Source organism: Papio anubis, chromosome 19, assembly GCF_008728515.1.
Source record: "Papio anubis isolate 15944 chromosome 19, Panubis1.0, whole genome shotgun sequence".
NCBI lineage: Eukaryota > Metazoa > Chordata > Mammalia > Primates > Cercopithecidae > Papio > Papio anubis.
This window is the reverse complement of record NC_044994.1, coordinates 23,390,814-23,414,891: the sequence shown is the minus strand read 5'-3', so window position 1 is coordinate 23,414,891 and position 24,078 is coordinate 23,390,814. Positions and strand designations below refer to the sequence as shown.

The 24,078-nt window shown below is 37.0% G+C and overlaps 1 protein-coding gene across 1 annotated transcript in view; it reads right to left on the bottom strand.

Annotated features, from left to right (window-relative positions):
- The window catches only part of DSG4 (desmoglein 4), a 31,610-nt gene extending 7,759 nt beyond the window's left edge, over positions 1 to 23,851 (bottom strand). Inside the window, exons 1-11 of the mRNA XM_031658993.1 lie at positions 23,759 to 23,851; positions 22,106 to 22,261; positions 20,392 to 20,547; positions 19,893 to 20,037; positions 18,112 to 18,278; positions 17,740 to 17,874; positions 16,344 to 16,529; positions 9,106 to 9,377; positions 7,626 to 7,765; positions 4,993 to 5,211; positions 1,932 to 2,228 (exon numbers count right to left, since the gene is read on the bottom strand). Coding sequence (XP_031514853.1) covers positions 1,932 to 2,228; positions 4,993 to 5,211; positions 7,626 to 7,765; positions 9,106 to 9,377; positions 16,344 to 16,529; positions 17,740 to 17,874; positions 18,112 to 18,278; positions 19,893 to 20,037; positions 20,392 to 20,547; positions 22,106 to 22,261; positions 23,759 to 23,851 — 1,966 coding nt within the window. The remainder of the gene's footprint in view (positions 1 to 1,931; positions 2,229 to 4,992; positions 5,212 to 7,625; positions 7,766 to 9,105; positions 9,378 to 16,343; positions 16,530 to 17,739; positions 17,875 to 18,111; positions 18,279 to 19,892; positions 20,038 to 20,391; positions 20,548 to 22,105; positions 22,262 to 23,758) is intronic.
- Between the last annotated feature and the right edge of the window lie 227 nt (positions 23,852 to 24,078).

The following is a 24,078-nucleotide window of genomic DNA, read 5'->3' as shown; positions in this document are numbered from 1 at the left end:
TTTAAATGTGAGCTGGATCATGTACCATTGCAGGCATGAACTCTAACAAAGGTACTATCTAATAAATGAAGTGTTTTTAGCGCATACCCAATACAATTACTGTATGTGTAATCTCATTTGGAGCTAACATCAAAAGTGTCAATTTGAGGCCCTTCGGGAACATAGGTTTGGGCTCAGATCCCTCCCACTACCATCACACTGCCCCCCGTCTCCTAAAATCGACCATGGACTTCTCCGTTGAAAACAAGTGTCCATCGGGGTATTCCTCTCCTATTCTACAATCAGTTGAATAAGTCTCCTGCTTTCTTTGACCAGATCAGGAAAAGTCTTGAAACTCTTAGTGCTAACCTTCTGGAAATGCAGCTGGCACTGGGTTTTTAACCCTGAACTGAACATTAGTCTCACCAAAGGGCTTGAACATGCCGATGCTTAGTCTCATCTTGAGTATGACCCAAGCATGAGTAATTTTGGAAGACTTTTAATTAATTCTTATGTACAACTAGGGTTGAGAACCACTAACTCAAAGCTTACCTGAAACCACTACTCAATTGCTGTGGAGTTACATTCTGGGAAAATATCTCTAATATCATTGTGAGAATCACTCATGATCGTTGCATAGCTTTGAAACCTCGCAGATTATTTCAAGAAAGAAATCCTCCCCCAAAAGTCAGCTGTTATTTTTTGTGCCTTGAAATGATTACATTTTAATTAGTTCTTATCCCTGAAAACATAGCAACAATACAGTCTGACAAATTTAATTCGCAAATTTTACAACCCAGCTTTTGATCCCCATGAAACCTAAGTATTGCAAGGGCAACCTAAAATGTATGAAGTATCCTTCCTCTGAGGATCTATATGTTTAAAAAAACACTATGGGGAAAGGAGGGCCCTTTTTGGGAAAATTTTCTTTGGGGATCTTGCCATTTCTGTGACCATAGTCTTCGTTTAGGCACTCACCCAGAACCTGGAGGGTAATTCTCTGTTCTAGTCTCTTCTCCCTGCTTCCTACCGCAGGGTCACCTGTGCTCATCAGCCCTCATCGACTCTTCTGTGCCACGGTACTGAAGCCCAGAATGCCTGGTGTGTCATGAACATGCCTCCATGCTGGCTCCCAGCCTCCCTTTTAGCCTCTCTACTCCTAGGTGTGCTATGCTCTTCCACATCTTGCTCCCTTGTGTGTGTGTGTGTGTGTGTGTGTGTGTGTTTGTCTTTGATTACCTTTCAAATTTCCTTAGACAGCATCCTCCTTTAAAAGAAATCCTCAGCAGGGCACAGTGGCTCATGCCTGTAATCCCAGCACTTTGGGAGGCTGAGGCGGGTGGATCACGAGGTCACGAGTTCGAGACTATCCTGGCTATCACGGTGAAACCCTGCCTCTACTAAAAATACAAAAATTAGCCAGTCGTGGTGGTGGGCGCCTGTAGTCCCAGCTACTTGGGAGACTGAGGCAGGAGAATAGTTTGAACCCGGGAGGTGGAAGTTTGCAGTGAGTTGAGATTGCATTGCTGTACTCCAGCCTGGGCAATAGAGCAAGATTCCATCTCAAAAAAAAAAAAAAAAAAGAAAAAGAAAAAAGAAAAAAACATCCTCAGCTTTTCAGGCTTACCTCAAAATCCACTTTTCCAAAAAGATTGTCCTAACTTTTCCATGGAAATTTCCATGATGGGATTTGTTTTGTGCTTTTCTGTAGTATATGTAGTGATTTGCATGTGTTTCCCATTTTTAGGACTCTCACTCACTCTAAGCTTTCTTAGTTATCATTGTGGATTAAGTGCATATCCTTGTCTGTGCCATTGTTTATTTCTAAGGCACTCAAAAATTGCTAGAGATACCAAAAAGAAATGGCTACATGAACCTAACCATCCCAGTGAACCTCGTTACAGTCCTATTTTGAAGAACTGTTGAAAAGAAGGATTTAATTGAGTACTTACAAAGCAGTAGCAGGATGCCCAGAACCATCATGCCGATCCCTGCTGGTCCAAGACCAACATTTGAAACTCCAGCTTGGTCTTCAGTGACAGGCCCATACGTGTCACCAGTTACGTCCTCTGTGTAGATGCCTGTGGCACCAGAGTCTAGGCACATGTGGTTGTCATCGCAGTCACAGGCATATAACTGCACCATCTGTGCCAATTCGCATGCTCTGTTATAACTGTCCTTCACCAGGACTGGGATTTCATAAAATCCTGGAGATAAAACCTGCCTAGCCGTAAGGATTGCTGAGGTAGCTGAAATGGAAGAGAGGAAACAGAACAGAAAATAAATGGAAATTCCTTGGTTGTTGGGGGGGTGGTGGTTAACTCTCCCTAATACCAAACATCGACTTAAAACACTTGATTTTTTTCATGCTTTCTTAGTCATAAAGCACCTTGTACTTTTTTAACATTTAATTTATTATTATTATTATTGTTATTTTTGAGACAGGGTGTCATTCCTATTGCCCAGGCTGGAGTGCAGTGGCACGAACATGAATCACTGCAGCCTTGACTTCCTAGGTTTAAGTGATTCTCCCACCTCAGCCTCCTAAGAAGCTGGGACTACAGGTGCGTGGCACCATGCCTGGCTAATATATATATATTTAATAGGGACAGGGTTTTGCCATATTGCCCAGGCTGGTCTTGAACTCCTGGGCTCTAGTGATCCACCTGCCTTGGACTCTTAAAGTGCTTGGATTACAAGCATGAGTCATTGTGCCTGGCCTTTGTTTCTTTTCTTTTCTTTTTTTTTTGAGACGGAGTCTCGCTCTGTCGCTCAGGCTGGAGTGCAGTGGCGCGATCTCGGCTCACTGCAAGCTCCGCCTACCGGGTTTACACCATTTTCCTGCCTCAGCCTCCTGAGTAGCTGGGACTGCAGGCACCCGCCACCTTGCCCGGCTAATTTTGTTTTGTATTTTTTAGTAGAGACAGAGTTTCACAGTGTTAGCCAGGATGGCCTCGATCTCCTGACCTCGTGATCCGCCCACCTCGGCCTCCCAAAGTGCTGGGATTACAGGCGTGAGCCACTGCGCCCAGCCCCTTTTTCTTTCTTTTCTTTTCTTTTTTTTTTTTTTTTTTTAACATTTATACCTACTTTTTAAATAAGTATTGCTTATTGCTGGATTGCTACTTCTACAATGCAGGCAAGGACCTTGTTGCATCTTTCCGGAGCAACAGTAATTGGCATATAATATACATTCAATGAATATTTGCCCAATAAATAAATCATATTAAGTTGAAAGAAAATATTAGAAGTCTTCTATTTAGGATTACAGTTTACACAATAACCTCCTTAAGACTGTTTATACGTATCTGAGTCAAAATTGTTGCCCTTTCACTTAAAATTGTTCAAATTCGCCTAATTCTTTGTGCTATCATTGCCTATGAATTTTTATAAAACATATTGTCTAAAATATTGGTTGGAATTTATTTATTAATACAAGGAGTGTTAAGAGATGATTAAATTTACAGCTAAACCATGAATAGTAACTGACTGATCCATAGCACACAATATTTTTTATTATGATGGTTTATTATCCTCAGTTAGCTAGATAGCAAGCCAGATTTGGTGTCTACCAAAATCTGTGCACAAAGTAAAAATGAGATAAGACAATGCCACAGCACATTAAGTAAAGTTCATTCTGTTCTAAAACACCAGTATTGAAACAGGTCTCTAGGAATATTATCTCCAGTGCGGTTATCTTTTTTATTGGCAAACCTGTAATAGCTATAATATTATACCTCCATGCAGAACATTTTTTCTTATGTGTATAATCACAATATCTAGGATCTGAATGAGGAAAAAAGTGGTTAGCAATTATTATTATTTATGAATGGGCTATTGAGCTTTATAGGAGATGGCATATTCAGAGTTGACTTGATATTAATGGAATTGCTTTAATGTGATTAACTTTAAAAAATATTAAAGTGGTTTTGTTGAAAAGAGCTAAAGGTTTGATGGTAAAAACAAATTGCCTAGTTGCTCACTTTGACCAAGTCTTTATTGGTAGTATTTTTCCTACCATATTTCAGGGTTTCTCCATTCTGTAAACAGAGGGGCTTGGTGGCCTCAAAGAGGTGGGAAGTATTTCTTCTCACCCTGGGCTCTGTAGTCTGATGGCCACCGACTAGCCCATGAGATTTTCCCTGTAGCCCCACATGAATATGAGATTAGGGAGCTATCTAAGCCCAAATGGGATCCTCTCATAGCATTTTCTTTTTTATTATGCACTTAACATTTTAGGACAAAGAACCCAAGGTAGATAAAATGTTGTGTTATCTGAAATTTATTCTTAATTTTTATCGATGTCAGCCATTCAATTGTATGTAGCTATAGTCAAGATACATACGTATACAACTTTGTGATCTGCTTTTCACTTTACTTTCTTTGGTTTATGCATTCTTTTGTATCTACATACTTTGTATAATTCTAATTTTAATGGCTGTATATTAGCACATCTTAATAATATGTAGTATAATTTGTTTAATCATTCCTCTAATACTGAGCAATTCGGATTTAAATTTTTACCCTTAAAAATAAGTCTGAACTCATAGTTACTGTTAAAAATAATTTAATTGCTCTTATGTGCTCCTGAGTAGTAAATGTTTAAATGTATCTATGGGATATATGAGTTTCAGAGATATTTATGTGATTTGTTTGAATTTACTCAGAATAGGGAATTATGACATTCTTAATTTATGAGTTTGTTAAGGGTTCTGTTTATTTTAAACTGAATAAATATTGGTTTAATGTCCTACCTACTCAAAATGATGGGTAAACTGGTATTTATCTACCATTTGTAAATGCAATATTAATGAAACATTTTGACTCTTATTTCAGTTCAAAATTTTGTCAAATATCCTCTGTGTACATGAAAGATTTTTTTCGTTTAATGTTAATATGGCAAGAATTGTGGAAACAAAAATAGAATGTTTTATTAAGTGACTTGACACATTTTTTGGTAATTGTTTTGCTTTGGGACTTAAAGTCCGAAAAGCAAGCTTACATTTCACTTACCGTTTGTTGATCTGACATCCCACATGTCAGCTGTTCCTGGTGGCTGATCAACAACACAGAAAGTAAAGGGAGACCCATAAGAATGCTCATGAACAGAGATAAGGACTGATGGAGAGTCAATGCAGATGGTTCTTCTTTCAGGAAAAATGTTTGGACAGTAATCGTTGATATCAGGAACCTCAATACATATGGTTCCTGTAGCTGTTTTTCCAGAGCCATCTGAAAGAGTAAGTGTCATAGGTGTTGAGGTAAATGGTGTTAGGGAGAAAACGCTTTCTCATATCCCCTGATGATGCCATGGAACTTGTAGGAAACATATACATGACTTGGAAGGCTTGACAGGTTCCTGCCCGCTTCAGCGACCCAAAGTCACTCTTCCCTTTGTGTGCTACCTTCCAGCCACACTGCTTCTTTTGAGTTCTTTAAACAAGTTTCTTTTTTTACTCTGGACTCTGGCACATTCTTTCCACCCTTCCTAAAATATTTTCCATCCTCATTTCATTTTGCTAATTCTAACACATCCTAAGGCGCAAAATCAAATGTTCTTCCTCAGAGAAGGTTTACTGCTTTCTAGTCTCACCCTGTTCCCATAAATTAGACCCACGGATCAGTTGTGGACCTCCATTCAGGATGCTCACTGAGTCCTGTGTTTGTAGAAATAAGCACGGTTGAAATAAATACTTGTTGGTGTTTTTCTTCTGTGTTCACTGTCTATTTTAATTGCATCGGTTACACGCTATTTCTTTGAGAAATGGCATTTCTGAAAACAAATATAAGTCTATTAGATTTTTCCCTAATCCACTTGAAACAAGTTTTTGGGTAGTATAATTTATCAGAAAGGGCCAAAGACTAAAGATTAGGAGTACAGGAGCTTTTTAGTCCACTTTTCTACTCTATGTTCTGTTACAGCAAATAAAGAATTTTTTTTGCTTGTTTTTAACTTGAAAAAAATCTTAGCTTTCTCACTTTTAAACTAGAACACTGTCATCTCTAGGGTACTTTAGTAGGTCATTCTCTGAGAAAGCAATAAATTCCTTTTACAGATGTTTTCTGTGTGCCTAAGTAGTAGTCACTGAGGTAACTGAATGAGAATAAACTGAGAGCCTAGTATACTCTATATGATTTTGTATAATATGTTTATATACCCTATTCAGCATTGGACCTGATTTCACTAGATGAAAGATGTCGATTTCACTTAGTTTCTCATTCGAGAGCCATCAGATTATTCCACAGATTGTTTTATTTGTCATTCTCTGATCTTTGGTAGCTCTTCTATTACCTTGTGATTGGCAACCAAAACTCAACCTATTGCTTATAGCGTTTACTCCCCAATAAAGTTTGCTCTTCCTAGAGGTCTGTCTCTTCACCTGATGATGGTGTGTGCTGAAGCAAACTTATTCCAACTATTCAGATTGCTCTGTGTCAGTGCAGACACTCTGCTTAGGTGAATAAACCATCAGCTTTGTTTTTGGATTTCTCTTGGTACATTTTGATAGCACTTTCTCTCTCTTTATTTGCTTGGAATGACTAATTATTTGTTCTAGAATTTGAAGATTTTCACATATGACCAATATGCAAACATAGGGTGCAATCAACATGGTTAGAATCCATTTTCAAATTAGATCTTTCAGAATACTGATAATAAATAGGACAATGTTATTTATGAAACTGACCCAGGCATTAAAAGTTACTTGCCACAGGGTGAAGCTCAGGATGCATGGACGATAGTTGGTTTGGTTTTATCATGGTTTGTTTTTGAATTTTATGCTGCTTCTTTACCTTTATTTTTGTTTTGATACTAGAAAGGTCAGCTATAAACTCATTGCAAACCTACAGTATCTGTCTTACATTAGGCATGTATCTCGGACACCTATCTTTCCCCTTCCTTTGTGGTTCCTGACCTTTCTCTCTTGTTTTGTTCTACAGCAGCTGGTTTCCTAGGCACTGCTTCATAGAATCATTAACTATTGATAAACAAACAAATCCTATTGCTACTCACCAAGAGGACTGTTAATAGATTTTCCCATGTGAGAAGTGGCTCACTTACAAGTTAAGTCAGTGCATCTGCATTTATGACTTTTAATATGGATCTTATATTTGGAATAACCTGTGCTTTCTTGATCCATAGCATCTTACTATGGACATATGTCTAATCAAGCAACACTCACACAAGCTTCTCACTGTAGTTCAGCTTTAATGGCTCTAAAATAATTGTATTCACTGTAGTTCAGGTTTAATGGCTCTAAAATAATTATATTCACAAGGTGATCCCCAAATGAACTTTGGAGAGCATATAGCCCATACTTTAAGTAAACATTCCCAACATACCCTACAAGTGAGATTAGCCGTACTCAAGAGACAAAGTTATAAACAGAAGATAAATTATATTTTAACTTTTACGCTTTAAGCCATATGCAACTCACTTTTGCAAGTAGATGAAATAAACTATGGCTTAAGTGTAAATTGTGATTTTAATTGACTTCAATTCTTGATTTAAGGTGCTTAGGACTTTCTATACGTCTTACATACACCATTAAAAATGTTTGAGTAACTCAAATATCAGCATTAGAGTAACATAATACTTAATATAATAGTATTAGTTTTCTTAAAATACTGAAAATAAATTTTCTTACCATCTATAGCCAGGATCTCTGCTGTGTATATCCCATTGATAATATATTTTGACTTCATATCAAATTCTCTGGAAAACTGTATCTCACCAGTTCTTGAATCAATTTTTAACCAGCTGCCTGCATCATGCCCTATGATATATCTGTTTTTAAATAAAAAATTCATTATTATGCTTTTATTAAAGTTAGTACTATTAAATCACATAAGAGCTACAGTGTGGCAAACTTAAATATTGTGTTTTTATGTTTTATAGTGATGATTGCCTTGGTTTATAAAAAGTGTATATATATCAATAAAAATTCAATGATATATACATTAATATACAGATTGGCAAGTTTTAAAATTTCATCATTCTTACTCTTCTGGCTCCTAGTATAACGGTTAATAAAATGTATGAGTTTATTTCAGCTCTGTTTATTAAATAATAGCAATATAAAACATCTGTTATTCATTTTCAAAAACAAATATTGCTTATTTATTTTCACATGTGGTATACTCAGGATTTTTTTGTGGCTTTTCAGCCATGTTGATTTCAGAGCACCTCACTGATGGCCTGTTGGGGGGTTGTGGTATCCTCTATTCAGTGTGTCTGTCTGGATCTTGTTACAGATGATAGATTTAAAGTGCTTGACCTCACTGGAAGAAGATCTGGTCTCTACCAGGCACAATTTCAAGTCTTCTGTTCCTTTTTCTGAACTGCTTTTACCTCCACCCATCCTGGCAGACTTCACAGGTTTTTTTTGAGTCTGTCAATTTGTTAACTGATTTAATAACTAAAACTGTGAACATCAAAGTAACTTATAAGTCAGTAGACTTTGTTTACTCCAAGAATATTGGGAAGAAGAAAAGGAGATAGAGAAGGGCAGGATATATTGAAGACCTGTGTACTTCACTGTGGTTATTTCCAGAATATTTTACACTGTTCTAATTCACATATAATCTACGTATCTCATGCCCCAATACTACCTTTTAATTTCTCCTCTTCTGGCTCTCCTTATGCCTATCAAATTTCTAAAACACTGTTTTTAGCTTCTATGATTGTGTTTTTTCTCTTAGATTAAGCAGAGAATTGAAATTAGTCTCAAAGTCATAGGTAACACAGGTTTAAGAAAACAAGTGGTGACTCAACTTTTATGGTGTCTTATTGTCTACAATATGGCTTAATCGGCCCAGGTCCAGGGTAGTACAAACTGGCCACGAAAGATCAAAAAGACTCACGGAGTAATTTAGGAGGCTCTTTGATCTTACAATTGCTCACTGGACATGATTACTTTTATAACTAGTTGGAGCTCTTACATTATTGAAGCCTCTAAAACACTGTTAAAATTCTAAGATTTCAAATGCTCTAATAGTCTTTTAAATCGAAGGAATAATAAAAGCAAAAAAACCTTCCAAAAGTATTACAACCAACATATACTAGCACATGCTACATGAATTAACACTGCATAGAACCATAGAACATGAAGAAAATATCTGCAGTACCTGACATTTGTTGCGGGGTTTCCTGTGTCCAAATCTATGGCTGTATATGTGCCAAGCACATAATTCAATAAAGAACTTCCTTTTATTCCTTCCCGCACACTAAAAGCCATAGTACTTGGATGAAATGCAGGTCCTTCTCTCACATTAACAACCTGAATTCTCACAGGGGTTGGGTGCATTCGGAATTGAGAAGCAACGGAGTAGTGAAAATCAGCTTGGTTTTTAACTCCGATACTAAGCTGAATATTAGGTGCTTGTTCATAATCCAGCATCTGAAATGAAAGAAAATAAAACACTCTGAAACAGCAAAGAAGTCTCTTTTGATAAAGTAAGAACCCATGGTAAAGCAAACCACACACTAGAATAAAGTCCAGGAGATATGTTGTTTAGATTTTGAAATGAAAAAGAATTTACTTATTACTGCATTAGGTATCTGAGATATGTTATTCTGTTTATCTTTTAGCATAATCCACTATGTAGATCATTTAAGCCTGTGATTTTAAATTGGAATAAAATTTTGGAGTTTTGGACTTTTTATACAAAAATGCTGAAGTGAAAAACGATATTTTCCAAGTGAGGTGTTTATGAAAAATTCTTTAGAATAAAAGAAAAAATGTTTACACTATTGAATGAATAAATAAATAGTACCCAGATTTCCTTTCTAGAACTCACATCTGAGAATCTTTTGAAAGTATAATCAGCAGAATAAAGGAGCTAATATATATGATGTCACTGAACACATAATTTTTTTTAATGATGTAAACAACTTAAAAAGAATTTATGATGATTATAGTCGCTAGGTCTGGTGGATAGGAAGACGCCTTTATGGGGCATATTCAAATAAGTAAATGCCATGCCCAGAGAAAAGTCACCTTTGAAATGGATATTCTGGATAAAAAATAGAATCTTTTGATCCAGAATGATTGATGTGGTGACATGAAAAGTCACAAGTGAAAAAGTAGTTGCAAAGAAAGAATTGCTGAGCAATGTCTGCTTAGAAGTGTTTTGGAAGCTAAGGTAAGCATCACTTGCAATGCATTTCCAACAGCAGAAGTCAAGATATTAGCAAGGCTTGCCGTCAGCAGAACTCTGAGGTAAATCTCTGCTTCTCAGTGAAACTCCCTGACATCATGAATGTTTCCTTAGGTTTTAGAGTTACATCTTTTCAGAAGACCTGATAAGAAAAACATTCACAGAAATTTACTTAGGTTCTTCTTGGGAGATGGCTCAGCATGCCACACTTGAATTTCAGCCAAAACCCTTCAGGTCTGGGATATTGATTCCTTTTGCACATCTATTTACAGGTCCACGTAATACCTAGTCCACTGGTCTACATAATAGACCACCTCACATGATATTTAGCACAGAACTGAATATAAATTATGTACTCAAAAATCAATTTTCAACCAGAAGAGATCTTTCTTCCAAAAATCTTTTTTTATTTAATAGAATTCCATGCTATCTTAAAATAAATGAAAAATCGAGAACCTCTTTTTTTTCCCCTTTTCTTTTTTTATTTTTTTGAGACAGGGTCTCATTCTGTGGCTCAGGCTGGAGTGCAGTGGTACAATCTCAGCCCACTGCAACCTCTACCTCCCAGGTTCAAGCAATTCTCCTGCCTCAGCCTCCCAAGTTGCTGGGACTATAGGCATGCACCACCACACTGGGCTAATTTTTTGCATTTTTAGTAGAGATGAGGGTTTTGCCTGTTGGCCAGGCTGGTCTCGAACTCTTGACCTCAGGTGATCCACCTGCCTTGGCCTCTCAAAGTGCTGGGATTACAGGCACTTTGCCCGGCCTGATAACCTCTATTCTGATAGAGAAATCTCTTGTGGTTTTGTTATGTATACACACAAATGCACTTTTGTTTGTAAGAATATTAATAGGTCTCTCCCCATTGAATAGAGTGTGCTGAAAATATATCAATATGTGTCTAAAGTTGTATCAATTAAAGATCTTCACATAATCTAGGAGCAGGAAATTGGTCTGGGGTGAATCTTTCCTCTAGGAGGGACAGCCAAATAGAGGAAAGGCATAAAATTGTTTATTCATTCTTTGCAAGTGGGGCCCTTTAGTCAGGATTTTCTGATTGTGTCCAGAGGTCAGGGATTGTAAAGAGCAATGGAAACAACGGTTTACCTTGGAGTCTCTTCATAAAGTAAAGGAAGAGGCTGGGGAAACTCAGTCTCTGCAGTTTAAGGAACAAATGAATAGCCACTTAACAAGGTACACAGGCGTGTGTTAGAGTGGGTGGGGGCTTGAGCTGCAGTGACCTAGAGTGAGGCTCTGGAAGGGATCAGGATGAGGATAACACATCCAGAAATGTATCTGGCTTCTGGCAGGATTTGGCTTCTGTAAATTGTAGTACAGAAGCTAAGCTTAGATTCTCACATCCATTTTTTTTTTTGTTCTAATTTAATATGACACGGCTAATTCTAGTGGGGACACTGATTCATTTTAAAATTAAGTATGAAAGAGGGAGAACGTTGGAAGCCTCCATCCAAAAGAGGATGTGATAGCAGTTTTTCCACAGCAGGGGACTGGGGAAATGGTCAAATATCTGCCTGAGTGTGTGTTCTGTTTCCAGGAAGGCCCATTTTCTGGTACAAATGTGTCGGGAAGAGAGAAGCAGGGCACGCACAGCTGGGAAGGAGTTTATAGCGGTATCCAGACTTGGAGGGAAAATTTCAGGGTGCTAGTTTTTTCCTAAAATTGGTTTTATTGGCCCCCGATTACACAGTGAGACACGAAGGTGGCAGTTAAATATGACTTTGGGACCAGAGAGTTCTGATTGGATCTTGTCTCTGCCATTTACCACCTGGGTAAACTGAGACTAGCAATTTGTCCTCATCAGTTTTGTTTCACTTTCTCTAAAAATGGAATTACTGGCTGGGTGCAGTGGCTCACGCCTGTAATCCCAGTACTTTGGGAGGCTAAGGTGGGCGGATCACTTGAGATCAGGAGTTTGAGACCAGCCTGGTCAACAATGGTGAAACCCTGTCTCTACTAAAAATGCAAACATTAGCTGGGTATGGTGGCACATGCCTGTAATCCCAGCTACTTGGGAGGCTGAGGCATGAAAATTGCTTGAACCTGGGAGGAGGTGGTTGCAATGATCACACCACTGCACTCCAGCCTGGGTGACAGAGTGAGACTCCATCTCAAAAAAAAAAAAAAAAAAAGCAATGACCCTATTTTCTTCCACGAGTTGTGAGGATTAAATAAGATAAAATACGTGAACCCTCTGGATATACCTTATCACAGAATAGTTGGTGTTTAGTAATTGCTTAATAAATGTTAGAATTATTATAAAAATAGAGAATCATTTTTTTTTTTTGTTAGAATTCCAATTGGGTAGCATTTTGCTTTGCTTTTTTTCTCAGTGTTGGAGTCAATGTGTGTGTATATATATATACACACACACACACGTATTTATATTGCTGGTGTTTTCATATACACTTATATCAATAAATGCCAAGGAGAGGCTCTTATGACAAAGAGACTTTCATTTTTCTGGGATCTTTCTCTTGTTAAACTGTAAATTCCTTGAGAACAGGGGCCATATCTCATTCACCTTCATGTCTTTAACACATAGCAATTCTCAATGCATCTTTTTTTTTTCCTCTGCCTCCCCGGTCAGGGTTCAAGTGATTTTCATGCCTCAGCCCTCCCGAGTAACTGGGATTACAGGTGACCGCCCCACACCCATCTTTCAGTAGAGACTTGGTTTCACCCTGTTATCTAGGCTGGGCTCGAGCCCCTGGCCTCAAGTGACCCTCCTGCCTTGGCCTCTCAAAGTGCTGGGATTACAGGCACGAACCACCTTAAATCCTTTGAATAGAATCTTTGTAATTTCCTCAGACTAAGAGAAGGGTTATATAAAGCTTAGTCAAAAATCCATTAATGAAGGGCCAGTTTCCACAAGGTTAAGGGGTATCCTGAATGAAAATGGAGAAAGTGTAAGAGGACATTAGTAACCTCATTCCAAATGTATCTGGAATGAGAGGCTGACCTCTGGCTGTTGAAAATGTCAAACATGGGAAAAATTACTCTTATGTTCTCTAAAATAATTCTCTTGGCTAGGTAGTAACACACACATAAAATTTCATTTTAATTAGCCTTTCTCTATTACTTTGGTATTTTTAAGCCAATTTTTTCTTAATCTTTTTAAGAGACTTGGAAAGTTATTCAGAAAAAAATAGATAGGGCTTTGTATATACAACATCCAAATTACACTGACAAATTTTTCATGAAATTAATATTTCAATTTTTTTTTAGCAATTAAGTATATCTTTAAAAAATGTTGTTATCACAGAAGGCACATTACGTAAGTCAGTACATTGCCTACATTGTTAATTTTTTCATGTTTATAATTTTATGCAGAAGTTATAAACGATGCAGTCAAGTCCACGGACTTCTGTTTGGATGATATCTATACCATTAGTTTCAGGTAAATATTATCATCAATACTATTCTCAAATTTTGTGAGTCTCTACTATCTTTTGGACACTGGACTAGGTGCTGGGGATAGAAAGATATTTAGATCAAGTTCTTTATGCACAAAATTCTTCTATTATTTTAGTAGGTTGGGAGACAGACCAAAAGTGAAGAACAGTTACATAATATGAGATAATATACAAAGTCAGTCACTAAGATGGTAAGAACATAGGTAAGAATTGCATGTTATGTGTAGCTCTTGATTTTTAACCAGGACGCAAGGTTTAACAAATTCTGATCCCTGGAAGAAAAACTTGACTAAATATTCAGAATTTGATATGGTGGGAGGTGACCTCCTGTTCCTCTATTCCTCTTCGTATTGTATGTGGCAATGACTCCTATACCCATTCCTTTTTTTTTTTTTTTTTCAATTTTTACTGCCATTGCCTTAGATCAGATGCTTAGTACCTCAGGGCTTAATTAATATGATAATAATTTTGATAACTTTGGTCTTTTCAGAGTTGAACTCATGTTGTTCTTTATTTATTTATTTATTTAGAGGCAGAGTTTCACTCTTGTTGCCCAGCCTGGAGTGCAATGGTGCAGTCTCAACTCACTGCAACCTCCGCCTCCTGGGTTCATGCGATTCTCCTGCCTCAGCCTCCCAAGTAGCTGGGATTACAGGCATGTGTCACCACACCTGGCTAATTTTGTATTTTTAGTAGAGACGGGGTTTCTCCATGTTGTTCAGGCTGGTCTCGAACTCCCAACCTCAGATGATCTGCCCGCCTTGGCCTCCCAAAGTGCTGGGATTACATGAGCCACCTCGCCTGGCCGATGTTATTGTTATTTTAGAAAATATCCCAAATCTTTCCTTGGTCTATAAGTAGGAATTGAAAAGCTTTTTTGGTCAAGGGCCAGATAGTAAATGTCCTAGGTTTTAGGGGTCATATCATATATAGTTTCTATCTCAAGTATTCAAATCAGTCACTTGAGTGTGGAAACAGCCACAGAAAATATGTAAATGAATGTATGTGACTGTGTTCCAATAAAACTCTTTATGAAACAGGGGATAGGTTAAATTTGACCTCCGGATCATAGTTTGCTGACCTCTGTCCCAAAGCAATGTTTTCCAAATAGAAAGGCCATGATATACTCTTTGAATCCTTGTGTTCACTTAAGAAATTATAAAATTTGTGTATTCATTTGGATGACAATCTTATATATAAATATTTTTCATAATTTTGGTGGCCAGCTCATAAGTTAATATACCATATGATTTCAGTGTGCATGGTTGTGCGTTGATGGTAAAGTAGTAATACTAAAATTGCTCAGATAACTTGAGAAAGAAAAGAGAAAGCCCCAATGAATAAACGATATGTTTGCATCCAGAAGGCTAAATGGTTTCCTAACATGCTATCTGAAAAAACCTCACAGTAACTTGATGATGTGGTTTGGGTGTTTGTCACTCACAAATCTCATCTTTAAATGTGATTCCCAAAGTTGGAGGCGGGGCCTGGTGAGAGGTGATTGGGCAGATCCCTCACGAATGGTTTAGCACCATACCCTTGGTGATAAATGAGTTTTTGCGAGATCTGGTTGTTTACAAGAGCCTAGGACCTTCCGCTTCTCTCTTTTGCTACTATCCTTGTCATGTGATACACTGGCTCCCCCTTTGCCTTCCTCAATGATTGTAAGATTCCTGAGGCCCTCACCAGAAGGACAGGTCGGCACTTTGCTTCCTGTACAGCCTGCAAAATGGTGATTCAGCTGAACCTCTTTTCTTTATAAATTACCTAGTCTCAGCTATTACTTTATAGTAACACAAAAACAGCCTATGTGCTTGAATAGAGAAAAATAGTAACAGAACTGAATAATCACACTGTAAATTCCACAATCACACTGTGTAGCAAACTAAAAATATGTGTGTACGTATATGTCTTAATACATGTTTTCCTGGCTATAAGTGTTATGTTGTTAAGCAGCAATTTCCTTTGATAAAAAATAACAATTTCCCTCCTTACATTAACGTTAATCTGAATCTTACTGGTTTGTGGTTTTATTCATTTCTAATTATACATTTTTCAGTTTTATCATTGTCTATGAATTAAAAGCAAGTAATTAAAGAAAAATTAATCTGTAGAAAAAAAATCAAACCTGGTATTTCAGTATGCAAGGTTCTCAGGGGATCGATTCCAGCTTCACTTCTCTGATCTGACTTCTCATTACTTCCCTACTCGAATGCTCCACTATAGCCCCACGGGGTTGCTCACCATGCCCTGAACATGCTTCATGTTTTCTTACTCTGCGTGTTTGTTTATTTTATTACCCACATTAGCAATCTTAGCTATAATATCTTGCTTAAGCCTTATTTCCTGCATGAAATCTTTTCAGACAGATCTAGCTCAGAAGGATCTCACCATTTCTTATCTCATTCATTATTTCATATTTCATTCCCTTGACAATTAATTATGTTTCATATCATGACATCTGTACTACTTATTACACTGTGAACTCCCATACATTGTCTAATTTGGGGGTGCTTACCTTATCTTCATAACTAGATACTGGACACTGTCAGAACAAAACTGCCTCCCTATTTTTCTAGGTAATAAATTTTGTGTTGCTAGCTAGGAGACTCAGACTGACACAGTAGTTACTTAGGACCCTTGATATAAGCAATATTCAAAGTTATGAAGTACTTTTTCTGAAGGCAGATTCTATTCTGTCTCTAAGGTCATTTAAAACTTCTTTGGAAGAAAATATTGCAGAAGAAAATATTGCAGATCCTTATACTGTACCTTGACAACTTTCAAAATGCCTTCATTGGTTTGTGGGTCTGTTTGGATATCGAACCAATTCCCATCATTTCCAGAGAGAATTAAATATTGCGCCAACCAATTATCGGTGCCTTCTTCATCAAGATCAATTGCTTGTAATCGTAACAGTTCCGAACTTAAACAATTCTCTTCAATACTGGCTGAGTACTAAAATGCGGGGATCAATTTTGTAGTCAATGAATTTTCAAAAGAAGAAACGTACTTAAGAACACATAATTATTATTTAAAATACTAACAACAAACTATGTCAATTATTTTTGCACTATTATTCAATGCCCATAGTCCAATCAGGAAAATAAGAATAAAATGATTACAAGATAATAAAACTGACATTCATGTGCTGTATGTAAAATCAAGATCAAATTAGCACTTCGTCTCTTTTTCTTTTCTTTCTTTAATTTTTTGCTTATTGTTAATTTCTTTATTCTTTTAGACAGGGGATCAGATTTTTTTCTGTAAAGGGCTGAACAGTAAATATATTAGATGTTGTGGGCCAGAGAATTGGTGTTGTAACCCCTCATCTCTGCTTTTGCAGCACAAAGCCCCCACAGACAACATATAAAGGCATGAGGACAGCTATGCTCTCTAATAACACGTTTTTTGTTTTGTTTTTGTTTTTGTTTTTGTTTTTTTTGAGATGGAGTCTCGTTCTGTCGCCCAGGCTGGAGTGCAGTGGCCGGATCTCAGCTCACTGCAAGCTCCGCCTCCCGGGTTCATGCCATTCTCCTGCCTCAGCCTCCGGAGTCGCCCGCCACCTCGCCCGGCTAGTTTTTGTATTTTTTAGTAGAGACAGGGTTTCACCGTGTTAGCCAGGATGGTCTCGATCTCCTGACCTCGTGATCTGCCCGTCTCGGCCTCCCAAAGTGCTGGGATTACAGGCTTGAGCCACTGTGCCTGGCTTTGTTTTTTTTGTTTTGTTTTTAAACTGAAACAGACAGCAAGTCAGATTTGGCCCTGCTGGTTTGGATTTTATGCTTCTTTATGCTTAGAGATGGAAGTGGAAGTTGAGAATGTTTGGGGCTCTAGTAGAATTCATTCAGCAAATCATGAGGCACATACAAAAACATTAATGTTGCTATGTTATTCCCAGAATTAGATCAACAGATTTCTGTGTTTCTGTGAACAGAGTATACAGAGCAGACAGTTCGTTGCTTTCGCAGAGAAGGCTTGTTGGGAGTAGTGAGTCAAAGACCAACATACAATTTGAAGGTATATTACTATACCTAAGAAATTCCAAAGTTTCTACAACAAAGTTGAGTATGTCCATACGTAGGACAGAACCAGGCTCATGAGCCAGCATGAAAGCAAATTGATTATTGACACTTATGGAAAAAGCGTGATAAGAATACAAACTTACTGAGGTTTTCTCTAAGGTGGGGAAATTATCGTTGACATCTAAAACCTTGATTCTACAGTCACACTCAGAAGACAGTCCATCTGCAGCTCCATCCCGATCTGAGCCTCTCACAACTAGGTTGTACATACTGTGTTGCTTAATCAAGATGAAAAAGAATGTAAGACTTAGGTTTGTCTTGAATAGAATCTAATGCATTCAATGCCATTATTTCTCTACTCCTTTATTTATATAATTGAGCTTTTAATTTTTATTAAAAATGGATTATTTTCCTTCCCTCCTTTATGTTGGAGTAAGGGTACACATAGATCATTTTATCTTTGTCTTTTCAAAATCGGACTTTTTATTTCTTTATTCATTCACAGAAGGCTTTACCTCCCTGTCCAAGAAACTGGACATGGTGCAGACCTCTCCAGTGTACCTATTCAGAATGAACATGGGTGCACCTGACGGCTCCTGAGAGACGATCTTGTAGGCAATTTTGGAATTCAAATGATTTTCTTCATCTGCATCTGTGGCACATAACTTTACTACCAGTGCATCTAGAAATAGAAATGGAGGTGGAGAATGGTTGAGACTCAGAATAAATTCAGCAAATCATAAGGCATAAGAAGACAGAGTGGTTGGTCTTCTCCTGAATTCTCTCTGTTTGAGTTTTCCATGGGAATATAGTACCATAACTTTCAGCTCTACCAGTGATTACAAAAATAATTGTGGTTTACTTTATAAAACTCTTTACTGTTTTAAAAGTACTTGCACTCCTTAAATGATTAAATGCTAAATTAGTAGCAAAACATAGTTCTCTTTAAAGCATGAAGAAGAAGTTCAATAGATTCTTTATCAGAAAGCTGAATAAACAGATTTTTATCTGTTTTATTTTTTGCCATGGTCTTGTGAAATCATTTTCAAAAGCTTAATTAAGATTATAGTTTAATTAAATGCAACATTATAATTATTTATTGAACACCTATATTCTTAATTGCCACTTACCCACAAAGCAGATAATTACTCTTGGTTGCACTAGAAGATAGCACTTTACCAAACAGTCACAAATATATAATTATTGAAAAGAAGACTTGTCCATAGCAATATAAGAAGTTCCTAATTACTCATAGGTAGAAAGAATAGGTATCCTAGGCAAATCCCCAGGGACATCAATCTACAGGACAGATTTTTCAGAATTGTCAGGTCCTTGATGTTCTTTTGCTTCCTAGGCAGGGGGACTTGGTTGTGGGTTTCACCTTCTCTTCCTTCACCAATGTTGTCTTGAGGTGTGTTCACGAGGAATCAAACGACTTTGGCTCTCCTAGGCAAAATCTCTTTGCCTCTCTATGGGAGGACCATTCTAGTTTAAAAAAACATTTTGTGTTTATCTGCCATTTCTCCTGAAATTTAATTTTCTTATTATTTCCCCCTAAATTTGTTTAGAGGTATATGGGCAGACATAGATTTGAAAGGGAAAGGGACATTAGAGGATTGGGGAACAAACTGATATTCATGTGCTGGACATAAAATCAAGGTCAGAAGGCAAAGGGAGAGGAGAGACAGGAAAGTAGCCACATAAGAAAAGCATAAGAGTAGGAAGGAAAGAAGTTCAGGGGAACTAATATAAAGGAAAGACAGAAGGTATTAGAACTGGAAATGGAATTAAGTGGAATGGAAAGAAATGAAAGAAAATGAGAGAATAGAATGTAGTTTCATATGTAGTCTGTGAAGATCAATGATTACCCTTAGTGAATGATCTGATGGGTACAATTGCACGTGCTTGCACCATCACGCTCTACCTGGTGTGGGTCAGCCAAACACTTTGAGAAACAGACCAGAACAGAGCCTTCTTAAACATTCCTGGTTTATTCCTCAGTTTGCTCACTTGGATTTAGTTGTTCATGTGCCCAGTAACAATCTCTAGGGAAGGTGCTAAGCCCCTGCTAAATTCCTGTAGGGACCTTCCACAAGTAAGAAGATATTTTATTTTATCATTTTAGACATAGATTTCCTTTTCTAGCTCAGTTATAAGTTAAAATATGTAGGGTTTATTCAAAATACAAGTGTGACTTTTTCTGTCCTTTACATTTCCTGTATGTCAGTCTTCTAAAGCTTTTGACCAAGAGAAGTAGATACGCTGTGACACAGAGAAGGAATGTCATTCTACTTACTGGCATCACTATTTTCTTCAATACTGGCTGTGTATACACTTTGTGAAAAGACTGGAGCGTTATCATTTATGTCCATAACTTTGACTCTAAGCTCAAGAGGCCTTTCTAAGTCTTCACCCCGTGAATTCAGAGCCCGGCAATAGATCTGTGGAAAGTTGGAAAAAAGCTGTCTTTTTCCACCAAAGGAATTTTGGTAACATGCTTGAAAATATATCAGAAAACAGGCAAAGAAACAATTTTTTTTTCCAGTGAATTCAGACTGTAGTACAGTCAAATAATTTAAATATGATCAAGACACTTGACTACATGTACATGCAACACACCAGAGAATCCTGAACTATAAACTTTTATTTTCATACTCTTTCCATTCCTTCAAGTCTTTTATTTGGGTTCAGTCTACCATGATTTATCAAAAGTAATCCATTATCTTAAGGCAATATTTTTTGAAAAAGGGAAGAAAACTAATATGAACAAATCAAAACATATGGCTATGACTTACCAAGAAAAGTGGAGTTATCTCTCTGTCTACCACTGAAGTGATGTTAATTTCCCCAGTGCGAGGATTAATGGTGAATACCCCATATGGTGGTCGATCGATCCCTACTCCAGAAATTCGGTATGTAATCTTCTGGTTCGATTCGCAGTCTGATCGAATCTATGAGAAAAATAGCTAGGGTTGTGATCCAATTTAGAGCAGATAATACTTAAGAGTGTAGTGGAATGAGAAGGGAATGGGTTTCTTAACCAAATGGGCTTTGGATTGAAACCTGGCACCATGAATTAGTCCTGTGTGACCTTGGAAAATTTACTTAACTTTGCCCAGACCAGCTTACAGTGGGGATAATATCATCTATCACACAGATTTGTTGCAGGAATTACGTGAGATAATGTGTACAACATACACACTTGATGCTAGGTTTGTTATTAATAACACATTGTTCAATTCTCTGATTTTTTAGCGTATGCAGAAAGAGCTTCACAAAAGAAATTACAATCTTTACTATTTTTTTTTAAACTTGTGTCATATTAATAAGTATCCTACCTAAGCTGGAGTTTGAGATTTAGTCAAAATGGTCTATAAATTGAGAATATCAGAGAACTATAATGGTTAGAGATATTGGTAATCATTTTATAAATGTAAACATACTGCACCACTTTTCTGCCAAATAGATTTTATGGCAAATATTCTGCCACATAGATTTTGCTTTAGTAGCTTTTTTATCTATTGCTGATAAATTTAAACTGAAACAGGTTTTGAAATCTCACCTATATACTAAAGATAAGAGCATTCAGTAAAATAGTAAGATTTGTTACCCGCACATTCACAGTCAAATAAAGACTGCCGGAAATAGAACTTGGGTTATCTCAACTCTAATCCAAAGGCCCTTTTTGCATAGAAGAAAACTTAAGAACCTCCCAAAATGCAAAGATAAAGAAAAGAATATGCAATATAAGTGGAATAACATAAAGCTACCACTATGAGTTGAATGGAAATAATAATTTAAAAGCATCCCTCCAATTTGAAAACATCTGAGAGAGAATAAATCTGTTTTCTTGAGCTAAAGTTGTATCTGTAACATCATTGCTGATGCTTACTACGTTTTAATGTAAAGCTGGAAAGAGGGAATTCTGCAGATCAGTTTACTGTTCAAGATCAAGATGCCCAGAAAGAGTGAATGAAGCTATTAATGTGGATCCCATCCTTCATGGATCAATTTATTACACATTCTTTAACTCTCCTTCCTTTCAGTAGGCATTATTTGTGAAAGTCTTTTAAGACTCTCTTATTTTCTGGGTGTGGAGATCTGGTAGGAACTTTTGATACTATCCTTACTTTCTCAGAGTGAATTCATCAAGTGCAGTAAACTTAGCTTGACTTTCTGGAGGGCCAGTCTTCAGACTGTCATTAAGTGAATACACTTCCTATGACATTGACAGGCAATAATGAGCAGAACACAAATGGATGAACAAAGCCCAGTTGTGCTGGAGATCCAGCTCTTTCTTCTAGAATCACTTGCATTGACTGCCTGCCCCACGTCAGCCTCCCTGCACATGATATTCAAATCGTGCAGGGAGGCTCAGCAACTGGAGCAAATGACCACATTCTGTCTTCTAAAATAACTGTGGAGCAGTGAAGACTGCAAATCTTGGAAATATTTGAAAGTTTCCCTGCTCTGCAAAAGCATCTGTCATCAGCTTGCTTCGTTACTTACTTTGGCAATGGGGTTCCTCTTCGAGTTGTCCTCCCCTTCTCGACAGGCTGCGGCAAACTTGATCCACTCCCGCTTTTGTCTTCTGACTGTTTGCCATTTTGTAGTGCCATTTTCAATGTCAAATTCCTTCACCTTAAGCAAAAATGGTTTGGGTGTCTTACAGTGTTAGAACAATTTTACTTAGAAAGGACATTTATTTAATATTGTAAGGTGCATTTGGAAGAAACAGTGATATTGAATTTGAAGAACAGAGAACATTTTCACGAATTCACAACTCTGGATCCATAGAGCTTGGTTACCCCTGGCTGCCACTCCTTTTGGAATCATCTTGGTTCCAATTATCTGATTCTAGTGAAACAAATTTGATTAGCTACTTGAGGAGCTCATGATGTGCTATACTGTATAAGTTGGGCAGTTTTCCTTTTTTCAATCTATCTTCACCATATAGGAGCCTTGCCTACCTCACCCTTCATTGAGCTTTCACCAGAATTTACAGTCTGCAGAGTTTAAAGATTATCATTGCTCCATGTATGCACATCCCATATAACATAAAAGTTGTGCTGGTGAGTCGTGCTTACCTAAAAGAGAGAAGAGACTTTTTCTCTTCTGTTGATAAGGACACCACTGTGGCTAAGCACCCAAATATATTTTTGTGGAATTAGAAACATATTATTAGTATTGGAGGAATTGATGATTCCTCCAATAATCCCATGGACACCTATAAGGCTTTGCAATGTTGTCATTTGTATCTGTGCTTGCTATATGGTTTTTCTTTTGTAGCCTTAAGTTGCTACTGTTAGTGTATAGTTAAGAATTTCATACTCTTAATGAGATTAGAAATGTCACTACATGTGCAAGCATATGTGTATATATGCATAAGCTATATATATGCGTGTGTTTATTTTTGTAAGTCCTAATGTACCCCCTGAAACACAGGTGATTATAAGTTTATTTAGGCTAAGCTTCATTGAATTACCACTTTGTGGGAAGGAGGTGTTCTACTGAATGAAGCATATGTTACAACCAGAGTATTTACATTATTTCCCCATTTTGATACAACTTACTGAAATGTACCACCTATTCCCTATTTCACCAAAAAGATGAGAAAAGTAAGTTTATTTTTTCCAATGATTTGAGAGGATCATAAGGAAAATTTAACTACGATAATAAAATAAAGCTCTGCCAGAGATAGAGGACAGCAGCTCTATTTCCTGAGTTCCACTCTAAATGGCACCAGATTATATGTTTTCCATTTAGTTGTGATTATACACTTTGAATGTTTGTCCTTTTTCTCATTGATGAACCATTAATTGTCTTTCTGTCTAATGTGTCTAAACAGTCTCTTCCCACTCTAAAGTGTCACTTCGCTTCTTTTGCTTTGCTAGGGGTTGGAAAACATAAATAAACTACTCATATAGTTTAATAAACAGGAGTTACTAAGACAATACGCTGTTGCAAACACATGACCTAAGAACATAGAGATTTGGGAGCCTGGGTTTTACCATTGCTATTTCAGTTCACCAGAGATTCTTTCATTTAACTTTTATCTGGATAATTACAATTTTAAATATTCTGATTTTTATATATAACACATTACAAAATTCAGTTTTTGTTTTAATTTTAAATTGAGAAAATAATTTTATTATACATTACCTCAACAATAAATTCACTGTTTACTTCCATCACCACCTGTTTTAATAGAAGATACCACATTAGCATAAATCTGCATAATTTAGAGGAAGCCATGTCATAAAAACATTGACAATATTCTTTTATTAATTCATTTTTAAATATACATTTTATTGATGATATGAAATAAATATGGCTAACACAAATGAATAATAGACTTTTTGCCCTCCAAATTATTTACATTTTAGGGAAGACAAACACGTAAGTCTACAGCAGGTTAGGATACCTCAGTGGGCTTGATGGAGGATAGAGAAGGCAACTCAAGTGATTCAAGTGAATTTCAA